Below are 22,155 nucleotides of genomic sequence, written 5' to 3' on the forward strand. Positions count from 1 at the left end.
GAGGAATGGAATTTAATTTTGCCAGCTGACTGAGGGTAAGCCAAAAAAGCCCTTTTACTTTCAACCATTGCGTTGAAAATCATTCTGAACTATGTTAATTCGCGTTCCTTTCTCGGGTTACCCTCCATTCAGACATATTCAGTAAGTATCTGCTTTGTGTCCTGGTACTGGGATGTGGATGCTTATGCAGGGATTTAGACGCAGAAGATCACAGATGGTTTAAGAGGTGACATTTAACATATATTTACTCCAGGAAAATCTCAGAAACTATTTTTATCTCTTAAAAAATTTTTTTAATGTTTTTTTTGAGACAGAGAGACAGAACATGTGTGGGGGAGGGGCAGAGAGAGAGGGAGACACAGAATCTGAAGCAGGCTCCAGGCTGCGAGCGGTCAGCACAAAGCCCAACGTGGGGCTCGAACTTGCGAACTGCGAGATCATGACCTGAGCCGAAGTCGGACGCTTAACCAACTGAGCCACCCAGGCGCCCCATCAGAAACTATTTTTACTTTTAATAATTCCTTTATATGAGCCTGTTTGGTTATCATTTCTCTCTTTGCCCCTATGAAAGTGGAAAATGGCATGGCAGCCATATTTCAGGGTTGGCCACTTCTTGTTAAAGAAGTCATGCGGAAGCAGAAACGTCCAGTGGAAAGCTGGATGATTGTGAAGGCAAAGTCTCACCACTGAGACAACCGTGTAGATATGGCACATGGACCCACTGAGGGGCCACTGTACCCCTCTCCCACGGGACATGGAGAGCAATCAGGGCTTCAAAGAAGACAAGTCCTGAAATCACTTTATAATTTAAGAGCTGACAAACCACAATAGCAGTGAGGTTGGAGACCCCCATTTATTCACCATTCTTCTTCAATACTGCCTGCTCAATTTGGATGAGTTGGGAATAGAAACCACAAGATGAGCAAACCCTGTCTGCTACTATAAATGTCAAATATTTCTTATCTACATTACCTACCCCCAATCCATTAGTTTACGAAACTACCGTCCACTGTTTCTAAAATCCAAATGGCTAATAAAGAAAGAAACGCACTGGCTAATCCTGTGAACACTATTCGAATTATGTAACTATCTGAGGCATACATTCATTCATTGACTAAATGATTATTCAATCTGTTCTTCAACAAATATTTGAGCACCTATATTTGCAAGGCTGTATATAGTTACTGTGGACGTACCAGTGAACAGAGACAAAAACATCTTGTCCTCAGAGAGATTATAGTATAGTAGGGAGAGGCGAACATTATAAATATGCTAAATACCATTAGTATGTCACATCATGTAACATATAATTTCTATTAAGGAAAAAAAAGATAGCAAACCAGAGAGATAAATAAACTTATTTTAGAGCCTCTTCCAGATGTTAGATCAGATGCTTCGGTGGCCTGCCTACAGGATATCCTGAGCTCAGACTGCCTTTAAGGGACACAGTGTCACTGTTTCCTGGGAACTTTTGCCTCCAACAATATACAGTTTATAAGTGCCTTCCTCTTTGAATGTAACCTCACCATCTTGGTCTGATGTGAACTTTCAGAGGGACAATTTCAAGTTTTCATCAGATATACTTTCCTACTTAAAATGAAACCCAAGGTGTGTTTCATTCCAGGATGGGAGAAGATACTTTTTGTAGAAGAAACGAATGGGCTGAAGGGACAGGATTACTGGCAGGACAGCTCGCCTATGAATTGCAACACATTATCTGGGAAAATAATACAGATGAGTCCATTTCACACTTATATTAGTAAAATCCTGTCCGAGTGGATATCATTAGAGGGAATGTGTGCACTCCTGGGGATACTGTCTCACCCACTTGGAAGCTAAAAGTTTCATTACTGAGTTTCACAACGATTCATTTAAGATACCAGGGAACTGGGTCCTTTGAATGGTTCCAAGTACATGTGTCACGTTCCCTTGGTCAATGGTTTACAGAGAAGATAGCCTACTTTAAAATTATTCTATAAATTCCAAATCAGGAGTCAATTAACAGAATGGGAAAAAATCTTAGCCAATGCCGAAGTAAGCTGTCAAGAAAGAAGTTTTTCTTTATCAAACAAGAGGCCCCTGTGACTGGGCAGGTGGGATTCTTGCTAAAAGGGTAGGCATGGTCAGCTTGAGTTGAGAGTGGGAGATAACTTACTGTTCACACAGGGGAGGGTCTCATTTTCCTTAAGAAGTTCAATGATGGGATGGAAAACTTGCTCTTTAAATCTGCTATGACACTAAATTGGACTGGATGGCTGGCCATTTGAGACAGAGAATTAAATAGCAAAACAATAAGTGTGGCATGATGAAAGAGGATATTAAAAGGATGAAGTTCAATTAGGAAGCATACAAAGTAAGTCTCACAGGATGTAAAACCATAGTGCCCTCCAGTGAGAAGGGACAGGAACCGGCTTTGTCAAAAGCATGGTCAAAAAGATTGTGATGCCCTAGCAGACCACAAGCTGCACGGGTTGACAACACAGTGCTGCTATTTAAATAGGGAGCCTATAAAGGGAAGTATGGTAGGTGGGAAGGAGAATATCAGGACCACGGTGTATCACTAGGAGGGCATTATGGTCCCGGTGTGCTCTTTTCTAGAACTCACAATGGAAATTTGAGGAGGTTCAGAAAGTGACGGAAGGCAATGGGAGCAAGTTTTAAGATAAAAAGTTAGGGGCGCCTGGGTGGCTCAGTCGGTTAAGCGTCCGACTTCGGCTCACGTCGTGATCTCGCGGTTCGTGAGTTCAAGCCCCGTGTCGGGCTCTGTGCTGACAGCTCAGAGCCTGGAGCCTGTTTCAGATTCTGTGTCTCCCTCTCTCGCTCTGACCCTCCCCCATTGATGCTCTGTCTATCTCTGTCTCAAAAATAAATAAATGTTAAAAAAATTTTAAAAAAAGATAAAAAGTTAAAAGATTGGGTTTATTTAACCTTGAAATGAGCACCCAAGGACAGTGCACTGTACTTACTACCTTCTGTTTTAAGAATTGGTTGAGTGTCTGCCTCCCTCACTGGACTATGAGACCAGGGCTATCTCGGCAGGTCCCTAATACTTCACAGGTAGGGTCTCCATGACATTTGGCCATACTTCTACTAACATCACATGTGCCATTTATCAGAAATTCTAATTTAACTGGATGTCCTGTATTTTTATTTGCTAAATCTGGCAATCCTGCTCCTAGGGTAATTGGTAGCCATCCAATAAATACTTGTTAATTTCTATCAGGTACTAGGTATTATGTGAAGTGCAGAGAATAGAATAACTTACATTAAGAAAAAACACACAGATGATACAACAGAGGACGCAGTCAACCCAAAGAACAGTGGAAAGGGGCGGGATCCTGGTAAGAGGCAGAATCCAGGTTGAACAAGGAGCTGATCAAGGGTAGGAGGGGTTTCTGGAGAGACCCTTTGAGAGGAAGCAGCCCCACTTATTGCAGAACAAGCCTCTAGGCTTTAGCCATGAGCAGCATGGCAGCTGCGAGGACTCCTGAGACAGACTGTGTGGTTAGGCCCTGAGCTCAGGACTTGGGCAACAAAGGTTAGCAAGAGCATGCCTGCATAGAGCTGTTTGGATCTTTACCCTGTTCCAGTAAGGGGTTTATGGCAGATATATAGGGTCTATCTGTTGAATAAACAAAGATGAGATCGTGAGACTGGAAAGCAATGAAACTGATTAGAGCGCACTTACATTATAGTTGCATTGTGCACATATGCAGGATAAGGTATGTGTTAAGTGGGAATTGGCTGGCAGGGATCCTCAATAGTTTGGCGGATGGGAAGAGGATGGGAAGAGTTGGGAACCGAGAGGAGGAGCTGTAGGGACTGAAACCGTTGGGTCTCAGGCTCTCCCAAACTCACATCTAACCCGACCTTCTGGGAATTTTCCAAATGGCAAGGGGTCACTGGCGAGCATCAGTATTTCCTTCATCAGTGGGCAAATTATGATAGCATAGCAACTATTTATGATGGTAAGAACATAATTTCTACCACTAACTTAGTCAAAATGGATAATAATGATAAATTAGGAATACCATAAAATTCTCCGGTTTCATCAATAATTTGCAGTGAAGCTAACTAAGGTTCTTTTCCGAGTCTCCAAGACAGCTGAGCTGGGAACAGTTAGGTTTACTTTTTCTGAGCATCTGAACAGAAAGACAATTCTTTGGCAATACAGACCATGCAAGTAGGGAAGGTTTTGAGAGAAACCCAGTTTTATAATCTGTCCACTCCCATAAGAAATTGTTTGGGGTAGGGCCCAGTAGTCAAATGAAATTGTATTTTTTTTTTTAATGTTTATTTATTTTTGAGACAGGGAGAGACAGAGCATGAATGGGGGAGGGTCAGAGAGAGAGGGAGACACAGAATCTGAAACAGGCTCCAGGCTCTGAGCGGTCAGCCCAGAGCCCGATGCGGGGCTCGAACTCACGGACCGCGAGGTCATGACCTGAGCCGAAGTCGGACGCTCAACCGACTGAGCCACCCAGGCGCCCCAAACGAAATCATATTTGAAGTAACTGTTTTCTATCACAGCGACAGGTGACAGATGTAGATTTGGAAACAGTCACTGAATTCTTACTCTGCGCCTTGGAGTGCGCTAAGTGCTTTCTCTCAAAAGACCCAGAAGGATGGCTGAAAAAAGGACGATTGGGCACCTCTTGCCTATGGCAGATAACCTTTTTCCAGGCAGCCTTGGCTCCAGAGCTATTTTCTGGGACTCTGAGCAGTGAGGAGTGACCCCTCCATTCTCCCTTGCACACCTTTACAGCCCTGACGTATGACTTGCTCCCCATCAACACCCCCACCCTGAATCTCACTGAAATATGCAAGTGCAGGGAGCCGGGAGGGTGGCGGCGGGACCACAGAGTGGGCTCTGGAGTGGATTAGCAGCAGTTTGTGTCTTTCAAGGCATATGTTAATCATCTACTGGAAACAGCATGGACTTTGTGAGATGGGTTTAGGCACAAAACAGGGTCTGCCATAGGAATCGAGCCCTAACCTTAATTGAGGGATTAGTAGACACCATTCTGAGCACTTTAGAGGTATTTTAAGTCTTTGATAGTACAAAAGCTATAACGTAGGCAACACTCTCATCCTCATTTTATGATTAGGAAACTGAGACACTAGAGGGGTTTGGGAGCCCAGCCATATCGCCTACTTTGCAGTGGCTGAGTCTCAGTTTCCTCTTCTGTAAAACCAAGGTAGCATCCGCCTAAAAGGTTTGGCAGGGTAAGCAAATGAGATAGAATGTAAAGCGCCCAGCCCAGCAAATGCTGCCCATGGTCACTTAAGACTGGCCCATCCTCTGAGGCTGTAGCTACAGACGTAGCTTTACGTAGTGATTCATATGGACAAGGGCCACAGTTGCTAACATCGCGAAAGAACACATAATCCGAAGATCAATTTATTTTTGGCTTTGGAAATGCAACTGTTAAGAGGTCGGCTCCAACCTAGGAACAGGTTGTCCTCAACAGTTCATTTATAAATCAGCCGTTCAGAAACAGAAATACATTTCCCCAGAGAAACAATATTGTAAATGGGTAGCTCATTAAAGGCAATTTAATCCATAAGAGAGTGGAATTTTAGTGTTAATCTTATTAGCGTATGTTCTCGGAACATTCATTCACGTAACACGCTTCCAAGACGCAGCAGGCACTGTCCCAGGAGCTGAACAGTGTGTCTGTTGCCTTAAGGATGTTACAGGGCAGTGCAGGAAACAGGCATCTGATCACTGATTCCAGGGGAGGGTAACAAGGATGGCTTCCGGCTATTGTAGGAGAAAGGGGTAGGCTATCTGGGGATGTGCAGGGGCAGGAGATGGGTGATGAAGTGTAGAGAAAAGGAGAGGAGACTTCCCTCACTTGCATTCAGGGCTCACCCTTGTACTTCACTTTGAATATTCAGATCCTACTTTCTGGGCCCGGTGCTCTCCTAAGCTCTCCTCCAGGGCATCCACACCTGGCAGTCCCTATTTTCCTACATGATCCACAAAATTAAACCTACTGCCTTTTTTCAGTCCAAATAGGCCATGTCTAGCTGCTAAGAGGGAGACAGTCTAAAAAAAAAGAAAAAAAAAAGTGATTAAATCATCACTCAACCTCCCGAAGATATCTGCATTTTAAGAAGCTGATTGTATAAAACTTTTTGTTTTCTATATAAATGTTTAAACTACAAATATAAGCACATGAAACCATTCCATTAAAAGGTAGTGGTCACTCAGACCAATTGGCCCAGCTCATGCACTCTCTTAGGAACTACTTTCTTTCAGGGGTTTTTGACAAGTGAACCACACATCCTTAGCTGTTGTGAGGATGTCATGGTTGTTTTGTTTTGTTTTTGAGAGAGAGAGAGTAGAGGATAGGGGCAGGGGTGGGGGAGAGAGAGAGAGAGAGAGAGAGAGAGAGAGAGAGAGAGAGAATCTTAAGCAGGCTCCATGCTCAGTGCTGAGCCTGATCTGACACGGGGCTTGATCCCACAACCCTGGGATCATGACCTGAGCCGAAATCAAGAGTCAGATGCCCCAGCGACCGAGCCACCCAGGCGCCCCCAGACGTCATGTTATTTTCATGTGCACACGGCTGCTCTCATAGAGTCCTGTAGTGTCAAAGAAGGGGGTGGTAGTGGCAGGATGGCTGCGTGTCTGGGTCATCTGTAACCTGGGGGGGACTTATCCTGGAACATGGGTGTACAGGATGATGTGTGATTTCATGACACTTCAAATCAAAAAACTGAAGTCGCGTTATGAAGACTATTCCAGGGAGCTAGAAAGCCACCAGGGTTCGCAGCACCAAACTCCTAGCCCAGCCCAGGTCAGCGAAACCACAGCCGCTGAGCAGAATGCCCTGCTCTGCCGTGCGCTGTGTGTGGCTCTACCATCCCCAGCAGAGGGGACCAGAGTGACGATCACGTACTTGTGTTAAAAGCCTCTTTTCCGGGGCGCCTGGGTGGCTCAGTCGGTTGGGCGTCCGACTTCAGCTCAGGTCACGATCTCGCGGTCCGTGAGTTCGAACCCCGGGTCGGGCTCTGGGCTGATGGCTCAGAGCCTGGAGCCTGCTTCCGATTCTGTGTCTCCCTCTCTCTCTGCCCCTCCCCTGTTCATGCTCTGTGTCTCTCTGTCTCAAAAATAAATAAAAGTTAAAAAAAAATTAAAAAAAAAAAGCCTCTTTTCCACGACTTGGGGTGGAGAGGAGAGATTGCAATTCCAACTCAAGAGGAGATTCCGAAGTGCGGAATATTAGAGGCAGCTATTAGAGAAGTTCTCACAACCGTCATTAGTGGGGAATAAAGTATCTCTTTCTCTGCATATGGTGGCTCCTGAATGAACGAATGGCTGAACGGCACAGGCCTTTTCCAAATAAATTAATCTCGCAATGTGAGACCTCAGTGTTCACTGACTTCTTCCTCTGGGTGTGTGGATCGTTTTTTCTGTGTGCTTTGCATGGTGGACTTGCCCCTGACCGCAGGCATTCTGAGTGTTGGTACTTTTAGGGCCACACCTGACCCCATGCTTACAGATGCCCACCATGTCCTGTGCCATGTATTTATGGCTGTCAGACCGCAGGGGTATTTAAGGAAATCAGGCTGCTCGGTCTATACTGTTTGGACTCCAAATCACCCCGAATCTTGTCAGACCTAGTGGTGACCCTCTTCGTGGGGGCCTGAGTTGCACGGGGGTAACAGGTGCTCTGGGAGCCGGTGCTGACTGACTCTGCCCCATCTCCACGGGAAGCCTTCTCAGCCTTCTCCTGTCAGCAGCAGAGGATTAGAACAGACTCCTCTGGCAGCAGCCTCTTCTCATTAGCAACCTGGAATCACTGCTGTGCTGAAGGCTGCATTGTTCTTCCACGTTTGAATATCAATTTGCATAATGAAGCAGGTGAGAGCGCCTCTTGCCCGTTCAGGCAGCCCTGATTGGCAGAGAGAAAGGGATTTGTACATAATTGGCCGCAATTAATTTGACGCGCTTTTATAAGGAGAAAAGGAAAAAGCAGAAAATTGCTCAGTGCTCCAAGTCAAAGCGGCATCTGCACCCTCTGTGGCGTGTGCGTGTGTCTGCAGCGATGGGTGGGTGTGTCATGTACAGGCATGTGAGTGGGAACCTTGTGTGCTCAGCTGCAATTTTTTTTTTTTTTTCTGGGAGCAAGAAAAGGCTCATTCCCCGGAGGTTCCTGTGCCCGGGAGGTCCACGGCTGCAGTGTCCTTCATAACGCAATGCTGTTAGCCATCTTGTTCAATTTGTGTTTGAGGCCACTAGGAGACATCATTAGACATCCTAGCATTCTTTCTTTAGTACCACAATGACACCCAGCTCAACATCTCTTTTGTACTCAGTCCAAAAAAGGCTGAGTCCCAGCTGTCTCTGGGTCTGTTGGCAATCAGTTCTTGCAAGAAACTGAACTGGCTTGTACTTAACTCAGAACACGCTGTAGTGCTAGTGATAAGCTAGGAGATGTGTGAGCAAGTGTTAGGGAATTAAGCATTTGGCAGTTTTAATATCAAGGTGGTTTGTAGAACTTAAGCTACTCATGGTCTACCCCGAGGCCACAGATGCCTCAGAAACAGTCAATAGTGTTCTTGCCTTACTCCCGTCCTAAGATGAAGACAGAGGGACGCAGCAGGGCACATTTCCCTCCTCTCCAATTCTTTCCTCTCTGCCTTCCTTTCCGCTGAAGGGAAGGTTCCTGAGAGTGAGATCTTTTCCTTTCTGGCTGGCTTGGGTTAAGTCCATTGGTTTCTTCCTAAAAGAGAGAAACTCCGCATCCAAGAACATTCTATGTCCGTTTGATTCGTTCATCTAGTCAACCCTCAATAAGTAAGTGGCTTGTAAATGTGTAAGAAATGAGTTCAGAAACAAAGGCAACAGAGCCAGTGCTGAACAATCTCTTAGATTCGAGTGAACAGAGTCCCTTCTATGTTCCTGTGCACTTACAGCTGGGTCGAGAGTGGTCTAGCCACCCTCTGTGGTCCAATCACCCTCTCGAGAATCCGAGAGGTCAGGGCAGAAAGGGCCCCCGTGACCGGGGGTTTGACGGTCTTCTGCCGCCTCAGGCCAACACCTCTAGAGGCACACCCAGGCACACGGGGCTCGGTCAGTGCAATTAAATGGGACCGCTGCAGGTTTATGGGGTCAGTTCTCCCTAGATCAAATCCCGATGCCCTCACTTCCTAGTTGTAGGATGTCAGTGAATTTGCTTAACTGTTCCATGATTCTCATCTGTAAAATAATGTTAATGATATCTAGCTTAAAGGGTGGGTATGATGATTAAAAATATAAACAAATGTGAAGAGTCTCACAACAGACACATTCAATAAATGTTCAATAGGTGTTGAGAAACTCATGCAGATTTGGCCCCAGGAATCTCAGTGACTATCAGCTAGCCAAGATAAAGGGCAAAGTGAAGCCCACTGCTATAGATTTTGTATTCTAGCTGTTCTAGAAGAAGGGGATAAAGGCAGGGGAGCTAGGAAAGGTCCTGGGAGGCAGGAAAGCATTCACTTGATGGGCACTGTGCTGATCTAGTGCTGATGGTCTCTATGCGTGGCCAGAGTTCAAAGCAGACTCTTCTCCTTGTCAGGCAAGTTCATGGGTTCCTCAGAGAGTCTTTCAGAGTGAGAACATTGGTCAGCAACTCCCTGATTGCAGCTGGCTGCTTACATCAGTCCCTCCGGCTTCTCCATCAGATGACACCCCTCCTGTGTATTTCTGTTTCGATTGCCTCATCCTAAGCAGGAAGCCCTTTGAGCAGGGTATCTTTAAAAACACCCCCCTCCGCTCCTGGCCCAGACTGACTCCCTCCTGCCCATGTGGCCTAATCTAGACTTGAGGAACAAAGGCCTACCTCATCACTGGTGGGGATCTGGACCACCCACCAGGCGACTGGCTCAAGCCAAGACCCGTCATCCTCGATCTTCTCAGCTACAGGTCAAATGCCACTGTTTCTTCATTTGAACTGTAGGGGGTGAATGCCAAGCTCTCCAAATGATCCCTTCAAAACCCTTTTAGTGGGTTTGAGGGGAGTGGGAGGATAGGAGGGGATGCCACGGACCTCTAATAACTTCCCCCAAAGTAATGTGCTCTCATGACCCGTCTTACAGTTGTGGTTTCCTGGCCGCCTGCTGGCAGGTCCTGTTAGGTGGGAGCTTTTGCACCTGTACGTTACTTCTACCTGGATGGACAGGGTCCTATTCATTTGAAAAGGTTCCCCAAGTGACTTTGATATTCGTGCTCTGCTCCACCCCGCCCCTTCCCAGGCAGCTACTTCTCCTGTGTCCCCACAACAGAAAGAGCTACTCAAACAGACTAGCCATATAATTTTTCAAGTGAGGACCTGAAGCTCTCATCTTCCTCCTCCCGACTGCCTCCTGCACGCACCGTGATGGAGCTTCTCGCCTGCTTGTTTCCTTCTCTCCGTTCGGGCAGCTCTCAGGATCACACCGGCCTGGAGACAATGCCCCTGATAGTCTGAATCAAAGCCCTCCAGACAGGACTGCATAAAATACCAGAGCAAATACAGAGCATGAGTGGTCTCTTAATGGCTCTGTGTGAGCCATGCTGGAGAAGAAAACCCAATATCGAATTATGAATGAAATGGTTGGGCTTCCCCAGCCTCTGGCGGTCTCAGATCCCTACTGGCCCCAGCACATGCCCAGCTCTGCAGAAAGCTTCCAAAAATATAACAGGTGTTACACAGTCCACTGGGACCCTTGTCTACTCTTGCCATCATGATGGCAAGGAAGGGCACTGGAAGGGCAAAAAAGGCTGAAGCATCCACAGAGCCCAGAGCTCGCCCAGGCTACAATGTTCACTGTGGACACAACTGGAACCTCTCTAAAGCCTAATTCATTTTAGGCCTGATGCCTTTGGCCACATATAAATTGTGATGGCTGCACTAATTTGTCTCAAAGGACTTGCACTTAGTTGCCCAGCAAGAAACACTACTTCTTAATAAATTCTCAACCCACAAGCCGAGATTTAGTGAGCGTATAAAAGTTTAGCCCCCTTATACTAAAACACTTATTTCTACTTTGTGTTTTTGATGAGAGAGAAAAGGATGTTGAGGAATTCTCTTATTTTTCTTTGGAGGAAATAAATTTCAAAATGAAGAAACTGCCTTCAGTAGTCAGCTAACCAGAACAGCTCTTCTCCTAGGACCAGAGACCTGGCTGTAAGTAGATTCCATCACCCCTGGGAGTCCCCAGAGCCACTTGCCCTTCCCAGCCTGGGAGAGATGGCCTGACAGAGAGAGACCTGAGATGGAAGTCACACAGATAAATTCAGTGATCTGACCAGTTCGAAGAAGTAATCGGCTCCTCCCACTCTTAGAGCACCCAAAGCTTAGGTACGGCCTGCCATGCTATATGCTTTGATTTTTGTTAACTGAAATCATGTGTTGTTTATTGCAAACTGCAAATTTATTTGGGGCCCAGTTCAATTCAACAGAGGTGAGGAAACTGTGAATTCATACTCATGTTAGCTTGTATAGTTGCATTTTTAAAAATGTTATGGCTCCAGGAAGGCTCTGTTCCTCTAATATCTTACATAGGGACATATTTCTAAGAAGAGTTATACAGAGTCCAAGATTGGTTCTGATGCTTTTCTTTGCCCTTTCTTCCTTCTTTTCTTTTCCTTCTTTCCTTCTTTCTTTCCTTCCTACCTTCCCTCCTTCCTTTGTTTCTTTCCTTCCTCCTTCCTTCTTGCCTTCATTTCATTCTATTTTTACTCATTTCACAGAAAGATGGTTCCGCTTATCAACAGAATGAGACAAACTTTCTTCTTTTGCCAGGTAAGAAAGACAACCTTTCTCAGATCTACATTGTAAAACTTATGGTCTATGTACATGGGAAACATATGTTCCTTATGTAGCTTTGTGTTAAGTTCCTAGCTACCCAGTTATCTTGTTATCCATATGTACTCTTTTTTTTTTAAATATAATTTATCATCAAGTTGGCTAACATATAGTGTATACAGTGTGCTCTTGGTTTGGGGGGTAGATTCCCATGATTCATCGCTTACATACAACACCCAGTGCTCATCCCAACAAGTGTCCATATGTACTTTTGGAGGATAGATATACAGTTGACCCTTGGACAACATGGGTTTGAACTGCCCAGGTCCATTTATATGAGGATTTTCTTCTATAAATACAATCTAGTAGTGTAAGTGTATTTTCTCTTCCTTATGATTTCCTTAATAGCATTTTCTTTTCTCTACCTTTTAAAAAATATTTATTTATTTTGAGAGACAGAGAGAGCGAGCAAGCAGGGGAGAGGCAGAGAAAGCGGGAGAAAGAGAATCCAAGAAGGCACCACACTGTTAGCGGGAAGCCCGATGTGGGGCTTGAACCCATGAACCGTGAGATCATAACCTGAGTTGAAACCAAGAGTCAGATGCTTAACTGACTGAGCCACCCAGGCACCCCTTCTTTCTTCTTACCTTTATTGTAAGAAGGCAGTATGTAATACATATAAACATACAAAATATATGTTAATTGGGTATTTATGTAAGCATAAGGCTTCCAGTCAACATTAGGCCACTAGCAGTTAAGTTTTGGGAGAGTCAAAACTTATACTCAGATTTTTGACTGTGCAAGGGATTGGTGTTCCTACCCCCACGTTGTTCAAGTGTCAACTGTATATATATATATATATATGTGTGTGTGTGTATGTGTGTACATGTGTGTATACATATATACACACATGTACACACACACACACACACACACACACACACATATATATATATATATATATATATATATATATATATATGAGTATGCATTCCTGTGTAGCAAAGAATCTAACAAGGAAGATCCGCTCATCTACATGAAGAGAGAGGACACCTGTTTACCTTTGTTAAGAAAAATGTCACCTGTGCCTTTTGATCAAATCAAGTCCCTTCTAGTTCTGTGATTTGAACAACGCAACACAATCCAGAACGTGAGAGGGGTGCATTAATCATATTTTTCCCTAGAAAGGAGTTATGGAAATGATACATCATACAAAAACAGGTTCTCAATCCCCTTTGACAATGTTACTATAAAGAGGTCTAGTAGAAGGTTGTGTGGGAAGTGTGCACACACAATATACTGTGAGGAGCTGACCGAAATCAGGCTGAAGGACCGAGCGAACGGGAGCACACAATGACACTTAGGTTTTTTACTGTCTCCCTAAATAAAATCCACCAGCACGGAGAAGACTTCCGTCACGTGTAAAACATGTCTCTGCAAATCTTCAGTGTGATGTAGATCAATTCTTTGAAGCAAAGGAGCTGAACTGGATCCTGCTGTAAGAAATACCCACGTTGGAAGGATGGGGCCGGGTGCTGACAGAGGAGACTGAGACGAGTAAGAGAAACTCTGAAGTTTAGCGTCTGCAAGGAGCTCAGAGTGCAGGTGGTAAGAGAGTCACAGAGGCCCTGTAGGAGTTTCCTGTGGCTGCCTTTACAAATTACCATTAAAACAACACATAGTTATTTTCACATAGCTCTGGAGGCCAGAGGTCCAAAATCAAAGTGCCAGCGCTGTGCTTCCTCCAGAGGCTCTAGGGGAGAATCTATTCCTTGCCTCTTCCAGCTTCCAGGTGGTTCTTGTGGCTGTAACACTCCAATCTCTGCTTCTGCCTTCTCCTGATACTCTCTTCTGTGTCAAATCTCTACCTTTCTCTCTTGTCCAAGAACACTTGTCATTGGATTTAGCGCCAACCTGGATAATCCAGGATGATCTTATCTTGAGATCCTTAACTTAATTACATCTGCAAAGATGTTTTGTTTTTTTTTTTTTTTTTCCAAATACAGTTATTACTCACAGAATCCAGGGCTTAGGATGTGGATGTATCTTTTAGGAGGTGGCCCATTCAACCCACTATAAGCCCCAACAGTATAGCAGAGGTCAGAAGTAAGGAATCCTGTGTGGGAAGCCATGGAATGTCAGGAAGCAGGTGGCCAAGGGGACAGGGGGCCAAGGTGAAGCCTGATTCTGTGGAGAGGCACCCAGAAAGTAGAGAAAGGAGACTCTGGGCTCCCCTTTGGAGCCCAGCAGTCAACACCAAGCCATGTGCACCCTGGAACTAGGATGACCACTGCAAAGTCCCACTGGATGCCTTGGTCAAGTCAAAACTGGACTCAGGAATTAGGGTTCGAGTAAAAAATGGACTCAGGAATTAGCAAGAGGCAGAAGTAGTCCCATTCTCAAATAAAATTAGAGAAGTGGTGATAGCTGATGCTGATCAACAGAACTGGGGCTGGGCAAGTCCCAAGCTTTGTTCTGGATCTATCTTGACGAAGGCCACCCTGGAAAGAATGAGGGATATTCAGTACTTGGGGTGACAGCCCATGTACAATGTCATATTGGTTCTGGTAATGGAGCGACAAAGGGGCAGGTGCCCCTTCCCCTACGCACGCATGCCGTGTGCCCTGTATTCGCCCAGGGTCTGAGTTTTCTTTTCTTACCACATCTTCCAGAATTGCTCTTGACCAGCTGTTACAAGAGGACCAGTTGCTTGACAGCTCCACAGGACTCCCACGCAAGAAATCACACCCTATTTTGCTCAGCTACCTGAAGGTCCGGCACAGGCCCTCGTTTCTAGCTCCCTGGCTAGTTAGTCATGCCTGCCACTTCCCCAAGTAAACTATTTTTGGTTCAGTGTTCCGTGATCTGACCAAGAGGGTCAGGCCCAAGGTGTGACAGATCCAGCTTGAGGTCAGCTGTCTCTCACTGGCTTTCGGCCTAAAATTAATAGGACAAGGAAGACACCTCTGCACAGTGGACGGCACAGCCCATTTTCCTCATGTGCTCAAATACCATCCAAACATTACAAGTCCGTGTACTGTGGTGTAAATATGCTTATCGCTAGGCTGGTTTTCTTCCAGAATGCATATCGAACCTGTGTGCATGTGGATTTAAAAATCCTACACTGTCTGTATTCCAAAAGGATAGGAGATGACTTCAAGATCCTATGAGGCTTCACAGAAACTCAGAATAATCATTATCTAGAAAAGCCATAGGCCCTCCCCCAGTGGTTAGAAGGCTGTCCTGATTATACCTTCCATGTTGCAAGCAAAGGAGGTTGTCCTTGTTAACCAGACAAGCACCTTTTGGACATTTTACAGTTAATAAAAAATTCCTAGGGTTCCTGGAAGAAAAAAACCGCAAAAAACAACGTGGGTGCACGTCACATTGGTGGTGAGAATGCGTGAAGCAGGACGCAGCCAAACATGCTTGGAAACCCAATGATCGGATGGCGGTTTCCAGCGACCTTCAAAGTCTCTGCCTCCTTGCGGGCTTTCTTCACCCCATGACTCCGTAACTGTCCCTTCTCTCTCCTGCTGCCACCCCTCTTCCCTCCTCCAGCAGGGGCTGAAAGTTCAGGGTCACACTGGGCTCAAGCTAAAGTCAATTTGTGGGCCATTAACCTGCACAAGTACTGGAAATCACCATTATTCTCGATTTAAAGTAATGCCTCTGAAAGCCTTCTTAAATAAAGTGCAAATGTTAAGATACTGTCTAATTACTGTGGATCAGTTCATCAGATAGCTGCTTTTTGGTAGAGGAAAAGGATCTAACGTGTTATGCTTTGACAAGGTAGATGGGAGGATAGGAAGAAGGAGGATTAACGGAAACAAAGCACTGGGATCTAACCAGGATGGAACACTGTTTAAGGGCCCTAGGCAGCGAAGAACATCAAAAGGGAAATTACTTAACCTTTCCCACTTCAGCTGCCTCATCCACAAATGAAAACATTAACAGTGTCATTACATGAGATAATCTAGGTAACGTAACTGGCATTCTGCCTGGTTTGTGAGAGCTGAAAAAAACGTTTGCAGAGATATTATTGTTGAAGTTATATTAATAATAACGATGACTGTTATTACCATTATCCGGAACAGAAGTAGTAACAGTAGTCCTGGGGGTGGCGGTGTATGGTGACCTGAGGGTTAAGTGGAACTGATACAGAAAGTCATTAAGTTAGAGAACAGAAAATGAGATGAAAAAGCGGGGGCAGGGTGTCAATACCAATCCTTAGCTACGTCGTAACTTGGTCTGGGATGAGCTACGAGGGAGAAATCCTGGCAAAGTGATTTTAGAGCCAAACACCCAGGGACTCAAACCTTGGCTCTGTCACTTGCGAATGTGGGACTTTAGGGAAGTCAGTAAACTTCCCAGAGTCTCAGTGTCATATTTGTAAAGTGAGAATGATCGTACCTACGTGAAGAATACGCATATAAGATATAGGTAACGTACATAATGGGCCTGGTAAATATGTCCCTTCCTTCACCTGGTGGTCAGGCTCTTTCCCCTCCTTTCTGTGGCCGGCGGGCTGCAAAATGAGAAATCCATCCGGATAGGTGAGAAACAGTAGAAGAAGTAGCATGGTGGGCTCTTTGTTAAGAGGAGAAAGATGTCACCAGCTTCCTTACATTTTCCTCCCACTGGGGGAGCCGAGGGAATGTACAGTAGGGCTGCTAAATGTTAGAACTTGCACCCATATTTAGTTACAGCATGTAGTGGGATAATTCTGAATTCACTGATGTAATGTGCTAGTGCACAGTGGAAGCCATCCAGTGAAAAGGAGCCCCAAAATAGGTTTTCATGGAAACTTAACTCTGAACACTCTGATTTTGTGCCTTACCATAAATGAGATCTGGGAACATTTCTCCGCCAAGAAATTGAAGATAATTTCCTAAAGATATATAAATTTAATGGCTATAAATGTCATCTCCTCATCACCGCAAGATATTCACCATTTGATTTGAGTTGTATGGAAGATACGCCATCCGTGACAGTGAAAACAAGTTTAAGAAATCTCTTCCATTTCAAGTGTTACTTTCCTTGATGAAAATTTAACTTCACTGAAAGAAGAATCTTCAAAATCACCTCATTTCTATTCTCACTGCTGCTGTCTTGACAACTTCATTCTTTACATTCTCTTTTTCTAAATTCACAGAATACACTTGCTGTCATGCAAAGTCAGGCCCAAGACGTTGTTTTCCAAAGGTGTTGGGAAGGAAAACTAATACCAATTTGGGGATTATAAGCGCACTTTCAGAAAACACTCTGATTTGTATTAGCATTCCTGACACTGATATGCGTTATATGTCATTAGTTACTTAAATGTTTTCTATAATTATGTAAATTATGTCACAATGTCTGGCAGGATGCTTACACTTTACTATTTTGTCATTTGCAAAGTTCTGAAATGTATCTGATAACCATTTTCACGTATTTTCAAATCACACAGTTGTGAAAGGGTTCTTGCTCCCTTGTTGTTTTACCTTTGCCTATAATGCTTAGTCTGGTGTTCTGCGCAAGAGCCTCTTACGTAAATATATCCCATCTCCCCCTCTCCTCACGGACTTTTTTAAAATAAGGATAACCAAGTTATTGACACTGCCCTTATGGAAGTCATGGTCAAATGGGGGAGATACAGTTAGGTAGAGGCCTATAGATTATTACATGATAATGTGGAAGACAGGTGTTATTAATAAAGGTATGGATGACTGCCACGTCAGTGGAGAGTATGACTCACCAGCCAGATGACCCAAGGAAAGCTCTACAAATGAAGTGACCTCTAATCTGGGTCTGGAAATTTCAGTAGGAGTTTAGTGAGTGAAGTCAAGAGAAGAACATCCCAGGAAGACGCACACACAGAGGCATGGCTGGCAAAGATAAGAAGTCTAGGAGGCCTAGCGGGTAGGCCGCAAGACACTAAGCACTGGCTGACGAGACTGAAGAGCTGGAATACACTGGAATCATATGTAAAGGCCCTGAGAATAACAGTCCGTATTCTACAAGCAAGGGAGCCACTGACGTTCTTTAAGCAAAGAACTGATGGGATCCAACTTTTCAGAACATAACCAACGTGGTGTGGAGGACAGACAGGTGCACAACCTCTTTGGTTTCAGCAGCCTAGAACGATATGTTCTTTCAAAACCACCGAAGGGAAAACCGTCTCCTTGCACCTTAATTATGCTTAATTCACATAGAAAATCGTATGGTTGCTGCCAGGTGGCTCGTGAATGTATGGGAAAGATAAAGACAGTGCCCTAAGCAATTCTCAGAGATACTTGAAGAAAACCAAATGATAAATATGGTGGATCCCTCACTTAGTAGCCCAGAGCTCCAAGAGGGACTGTGGTCCACGTACCTCTGCCATACTACTGACCGCATGGCGATATGGTCCCACCATATTCCGCGTGGGGACATGATCGACCAAGCCTCCGCAGAGCCTGATGAGAAGACACGGTAGGCCACACCTCTGGCAAATCCACATGTGAGGACACGGCCCACCATGCTGCTGCCACATCCATCCGTGTTTTAGGACGGGCACAGTTCACCTCATCTATGCTACATTCAAGCGAGGAGCCCTGAGGAACTAGCTGTTCTTAGCCCTATTGCTGCCCCTGTCACAGAAACAGGCACAGAAATTAGTGTAACAGGAGGTGAAGGGAGGTATGTAATTCAACTTTTCTGAGTCAGGATCATAATGATGAAAGATGTTGACGAAGGACCAAAGAGAAATGTTTAAAATGAACTAAGTAATAAATTCATGAATATATGAATACATGAATAATAAATCATGCGTTAGAAGAGCGAAGTAAATAAAAACTTAAAAACAAGGAAGAAGAACTACATAAGAGGTATTATTTTTTAAAATGAAGAAAATAAAGGGGGTGCCTGTGTGGCTCAGTCGGTTAAGCATCCGACTTTGGCTCAGGTCATGATCTCGCGGCTGGTGAGTTCAAGCCCCGTATCGGGCTCTGTGCTGACCAAGCTCAGAGTCCGAGCCTGCTTCGGAATCTGTGACTCCCTCTCTTTGCCCCTCACCTGCTCAGGCTCTGTCTCCTCTGTCTCTCAAAAATTAAATTAATGTTAAATTTTTTTTTTTAATGAAGAAAACAAAGGAAGACAAGTCAGAGAAAGAGCTAATATGACAAGGTAAACACAGGGAATGAGCCTCATATGTACATATATATATATTTTTTTTTCCATTCCCTTTCTCACATGCTTTTGAGTGTTCTTGGTGAGCAGAGGTGAGTAGATGGAGAAATCAGAACCTATGCCCTTCCTTTTAACTCTTCTCAAACCATTTGCCAAGTGTTTAAAATTTTATTTTGGGGAAACCTGCCCTATGTTAGAAATCATTGACTCTCTGACCTATCTGTTCCAAACACAGATCTGTCTATATCTTGTAGTTTCATCCTGGGGAAAGGGGTGGGAAATCACATTCTCTAAATCTTTTTTTTTTAAGTTTATTCTATTTATTTTGAGAGAGAAAGGGGGGAGGCAGAGAGAGAGGGAGAGAGAGAATCCCAAGCAGGCTCCGCAGGGTCAGTGCAGAGCCTGACATGGGGCCCGATCTCCTGAACTGTGAGGTCATGACCTGAGCTGAGATCAAGAGTCACATGCTTGACCGACTGAGTCACCTGGGTGCCCTTCACATTTTCTCACTCTTGAGGAAACACAGGGTGGGAAATCTGTTGTGGGTGAGTCTCCGGAATGATGCAGGGGCATCCCCGAGTCTTACTGGCCATTCCGTGGAGGTAGCTCCTATCCCTAGTCTTGGACCCTCCCAGCTATCATGGCCTCAGGGGACAGATGGCCCACAGAAACCGTGAAGCTTCAGGCAGACCTGGAGAGTACCGTGTGTAGGACAGGTTTGGCACATCCTCCTCCAGGAAAGATGCAAACCAGCAGAGACTCTCGTTCCTTTCTCGACTGCACAGCCTGGCAGGGGGCCTGCCATGGGTATGGGGGCCACCTATTCACCAGCACCACATGGGGCAATCGTCGAGTTCAACAGCAGTTCCTTCTCTTCAGGAACAATGTGTACCACCCTCCTGCTTAGCCCTGGGAACACACGGGTGTGCAGATGAACAAACGGAGAGCCCACTGGGCGGAAAATGAAGGCCACAATGGGCCAGCGCCCTCAGTGTGGGTCACCGGGGGCGACCCTCTAATAACACACCGAACAGGCAGCCCTGTGCTGACGGGCCACCCAAGCACATCCGGTAGGAGGTACCATATACTCAGAAAGCCGTGACCACATCAAGCAGCTTATTTGCAGCCCAGGGTGTGCTTTTGCCAACCTTTCACAAATCAGAAGGCGAATGTGAAGTACTATTATTTCAGTAGGGACCCTGATTTTTGCTCCCATATCCCCACATAAGGAAACACAAGAAAGAACTGCCCCGATTCCAAAGGTGGAGAAAATTAACAGGTATGTGAGAACTTTCGAGTATGGCTCAGAATAGGACTGAGGGCAAGATGGGCAGTTTCAAATGGTTCTCTTACCTTTTTGTCACTCAGGCCAGAAACCTGGTCCACATACTCCTCTTGGATCATGAAGGCAGCTAAGTTGGCAGTGTAGCTGGCCAGGAAGATGACGGCAAAGAAGGCCCACACCGACACCATGATCTTGGAGGTGGTCCCCTTTGGGTTCTGCACGGGGACGGAGTTGTTAAACACCAGACCCCAGAGTAACCAAATAGCTTTGCCGATGGTAAAAGATGGGCCACCTGGCTCTGTCATGATGAAAAGACAAGGGCAGAACGTCAAGACAGAATCACTGATTTTATTTACACCTACAAATACACAGAGCTGGTAAGTTCCTGCTCAGAGCAGGAAATACCCCAACTAAGATACAGACACTTTTAAGTTGACAGCTTGTGCCTCTCTTCTCCCGGGACCCTCAGGAAGGCAGAAGAGGGCTCTTTAGAAGAAAATCCAGGGGTCTGGGGTGTGCATGAGGTCCTCCTTCAACTAATGTTCGTGATTCAGCCCGGGCACCGGCTTCCTGCCCCCGTGTATATGAGACCCTCAAGATCACATCAAAACTGAATAATAACAAAGGCAACTACCCCACTACTGTCACACTTGTGCCCTTATTACTGTTGTTCCTAAAATTTATATTTGTACCAACCAAGAAAGGATTTCAACCTTAAAAAAAAGGTCCACAAGAATTGTGTGGACTCTTCTACCACTGTCATGGACCTTCTAGAATTTTATTCACACTGATGCTAGATGACTTTGAATGTCCTTTAGTCTAATTCTTCTTTCGCTTCTAGTGCTTTGCAGTAAATGTTTCAAAGATAACCTTGACCCCAGTCCAATGCCAACACATCCCAATTGTTTCCTATCATGGTAGCTTCTGTGTAAAAGAGTATCAGGAAGCCCAGGGAGGAAGTCACAGACACCTGGCTTTTGCCACACTATCTGAGGGCAGAAAAGTAGACTGTCTTTGACCTCTTCCCCCCCAACCTTTATGCACACCGTGCCAGGGCTTCTGCCCATAGATTTATTGTGGCCTCCCTGCTTTCAGGGCTTGGCGATGGCAAAATCTCGCCATGATGTAGCCCCTCCACTGCAGAAATGAACATCTGCCTGCACAGTTTCACAACACATTAGCACACGTCTTATGATGCTATCTGTGATCCTGATGGCATCTGCTCTGACAACTAAATCAGTGACTACACATGTCAAGCCCAGTGTCTCACTGTGCACACACATCTGTGCATGTGGACCTTATTTCATGGAGCAGATGTGTAACTAAAAAGTTGTTCATAAATCAAAGTGTTGTACATTGTAAAATGCCCCAAGGAGACTTGATATTTAAAGTGATCCCGTGTTGAGTTCCTTCGCGAAGACAAGCGTCCTTTGGTAAAATAAGTAATCATAAGCCCTTGCTTTGAATTTTGTGGCTGGATTTTTTGCCTCTTTGATTTCTTCAAGGTGAAGGGACAGCATCCACTAACCTCAGTTCTGGGCACTGTCAACATATGTATGTCCTTGTGTGTTTCTCAGAGGTTTCACTTGTTACTAATGCCCTCGGGATGGGGAGTACGTTCTGGTTCTGGAAGACCCTTGGGCACAGGCACAAAGTCCCCTGACTGGACCCTATTGTGGAGACATTCAGACCTCCGCTCCAGAATGCACGAGCCAAATAAGAAGGAGGGTCTGCACCCAGAAATACCTCAGGGTAGGAGTGGTTTACCGCCTGGACTGTGAAGTCAACAGACTGCCGCCTAGCACCCCAACCCCAAAGGTTCTTATTAAATTGCTGTGGGGTGGGTGGTTATTCTATTATGCAACCAAGGTAGAAAACCACTATTTTGGAATATAGTAGTGGTCCAAGCTCCACACTGGACTTAGTGAATCAGAATAT

General features: G+C 45.2%; 1 protein-coding gene across 1 annotated transcript in view; it reads right to left on the bottom strand.

Moving 5' to 3' along the window:
- GRIN2B (glutamate ionotropic receptor NMDA type subunit 2B) overlaps nt 1–22,155 on the bottom strand; it is a 410,291-nt gene that overhangs the window by 23,524 nt on the left and 364,612 nt on the right. The window contains exon 11 of the mRNA XM_042945857.1: nt 20,286–20,515. Coding sequence (XP_042801791.1) covers nt 20,286–20,515 — 230 coding nt within the window. The remainder of the gene's footprint in view (nt 1–20,285; nt 20,516–22,155) is intronic.

Source organism: Panthera leo, chromosome B4 (genome assembly GCF_018350215.1).
Source record: "Panthera leo isolate Ple1 chromosome B4, P.leo_Ple1_pat1.1, whole genome shotgun sequence".
Lineage (NCBI taxonomy): Eukaryota > Metazoa > Chordata > Mammalia > Carnivora > Felidae > Panthera > Panthera leo.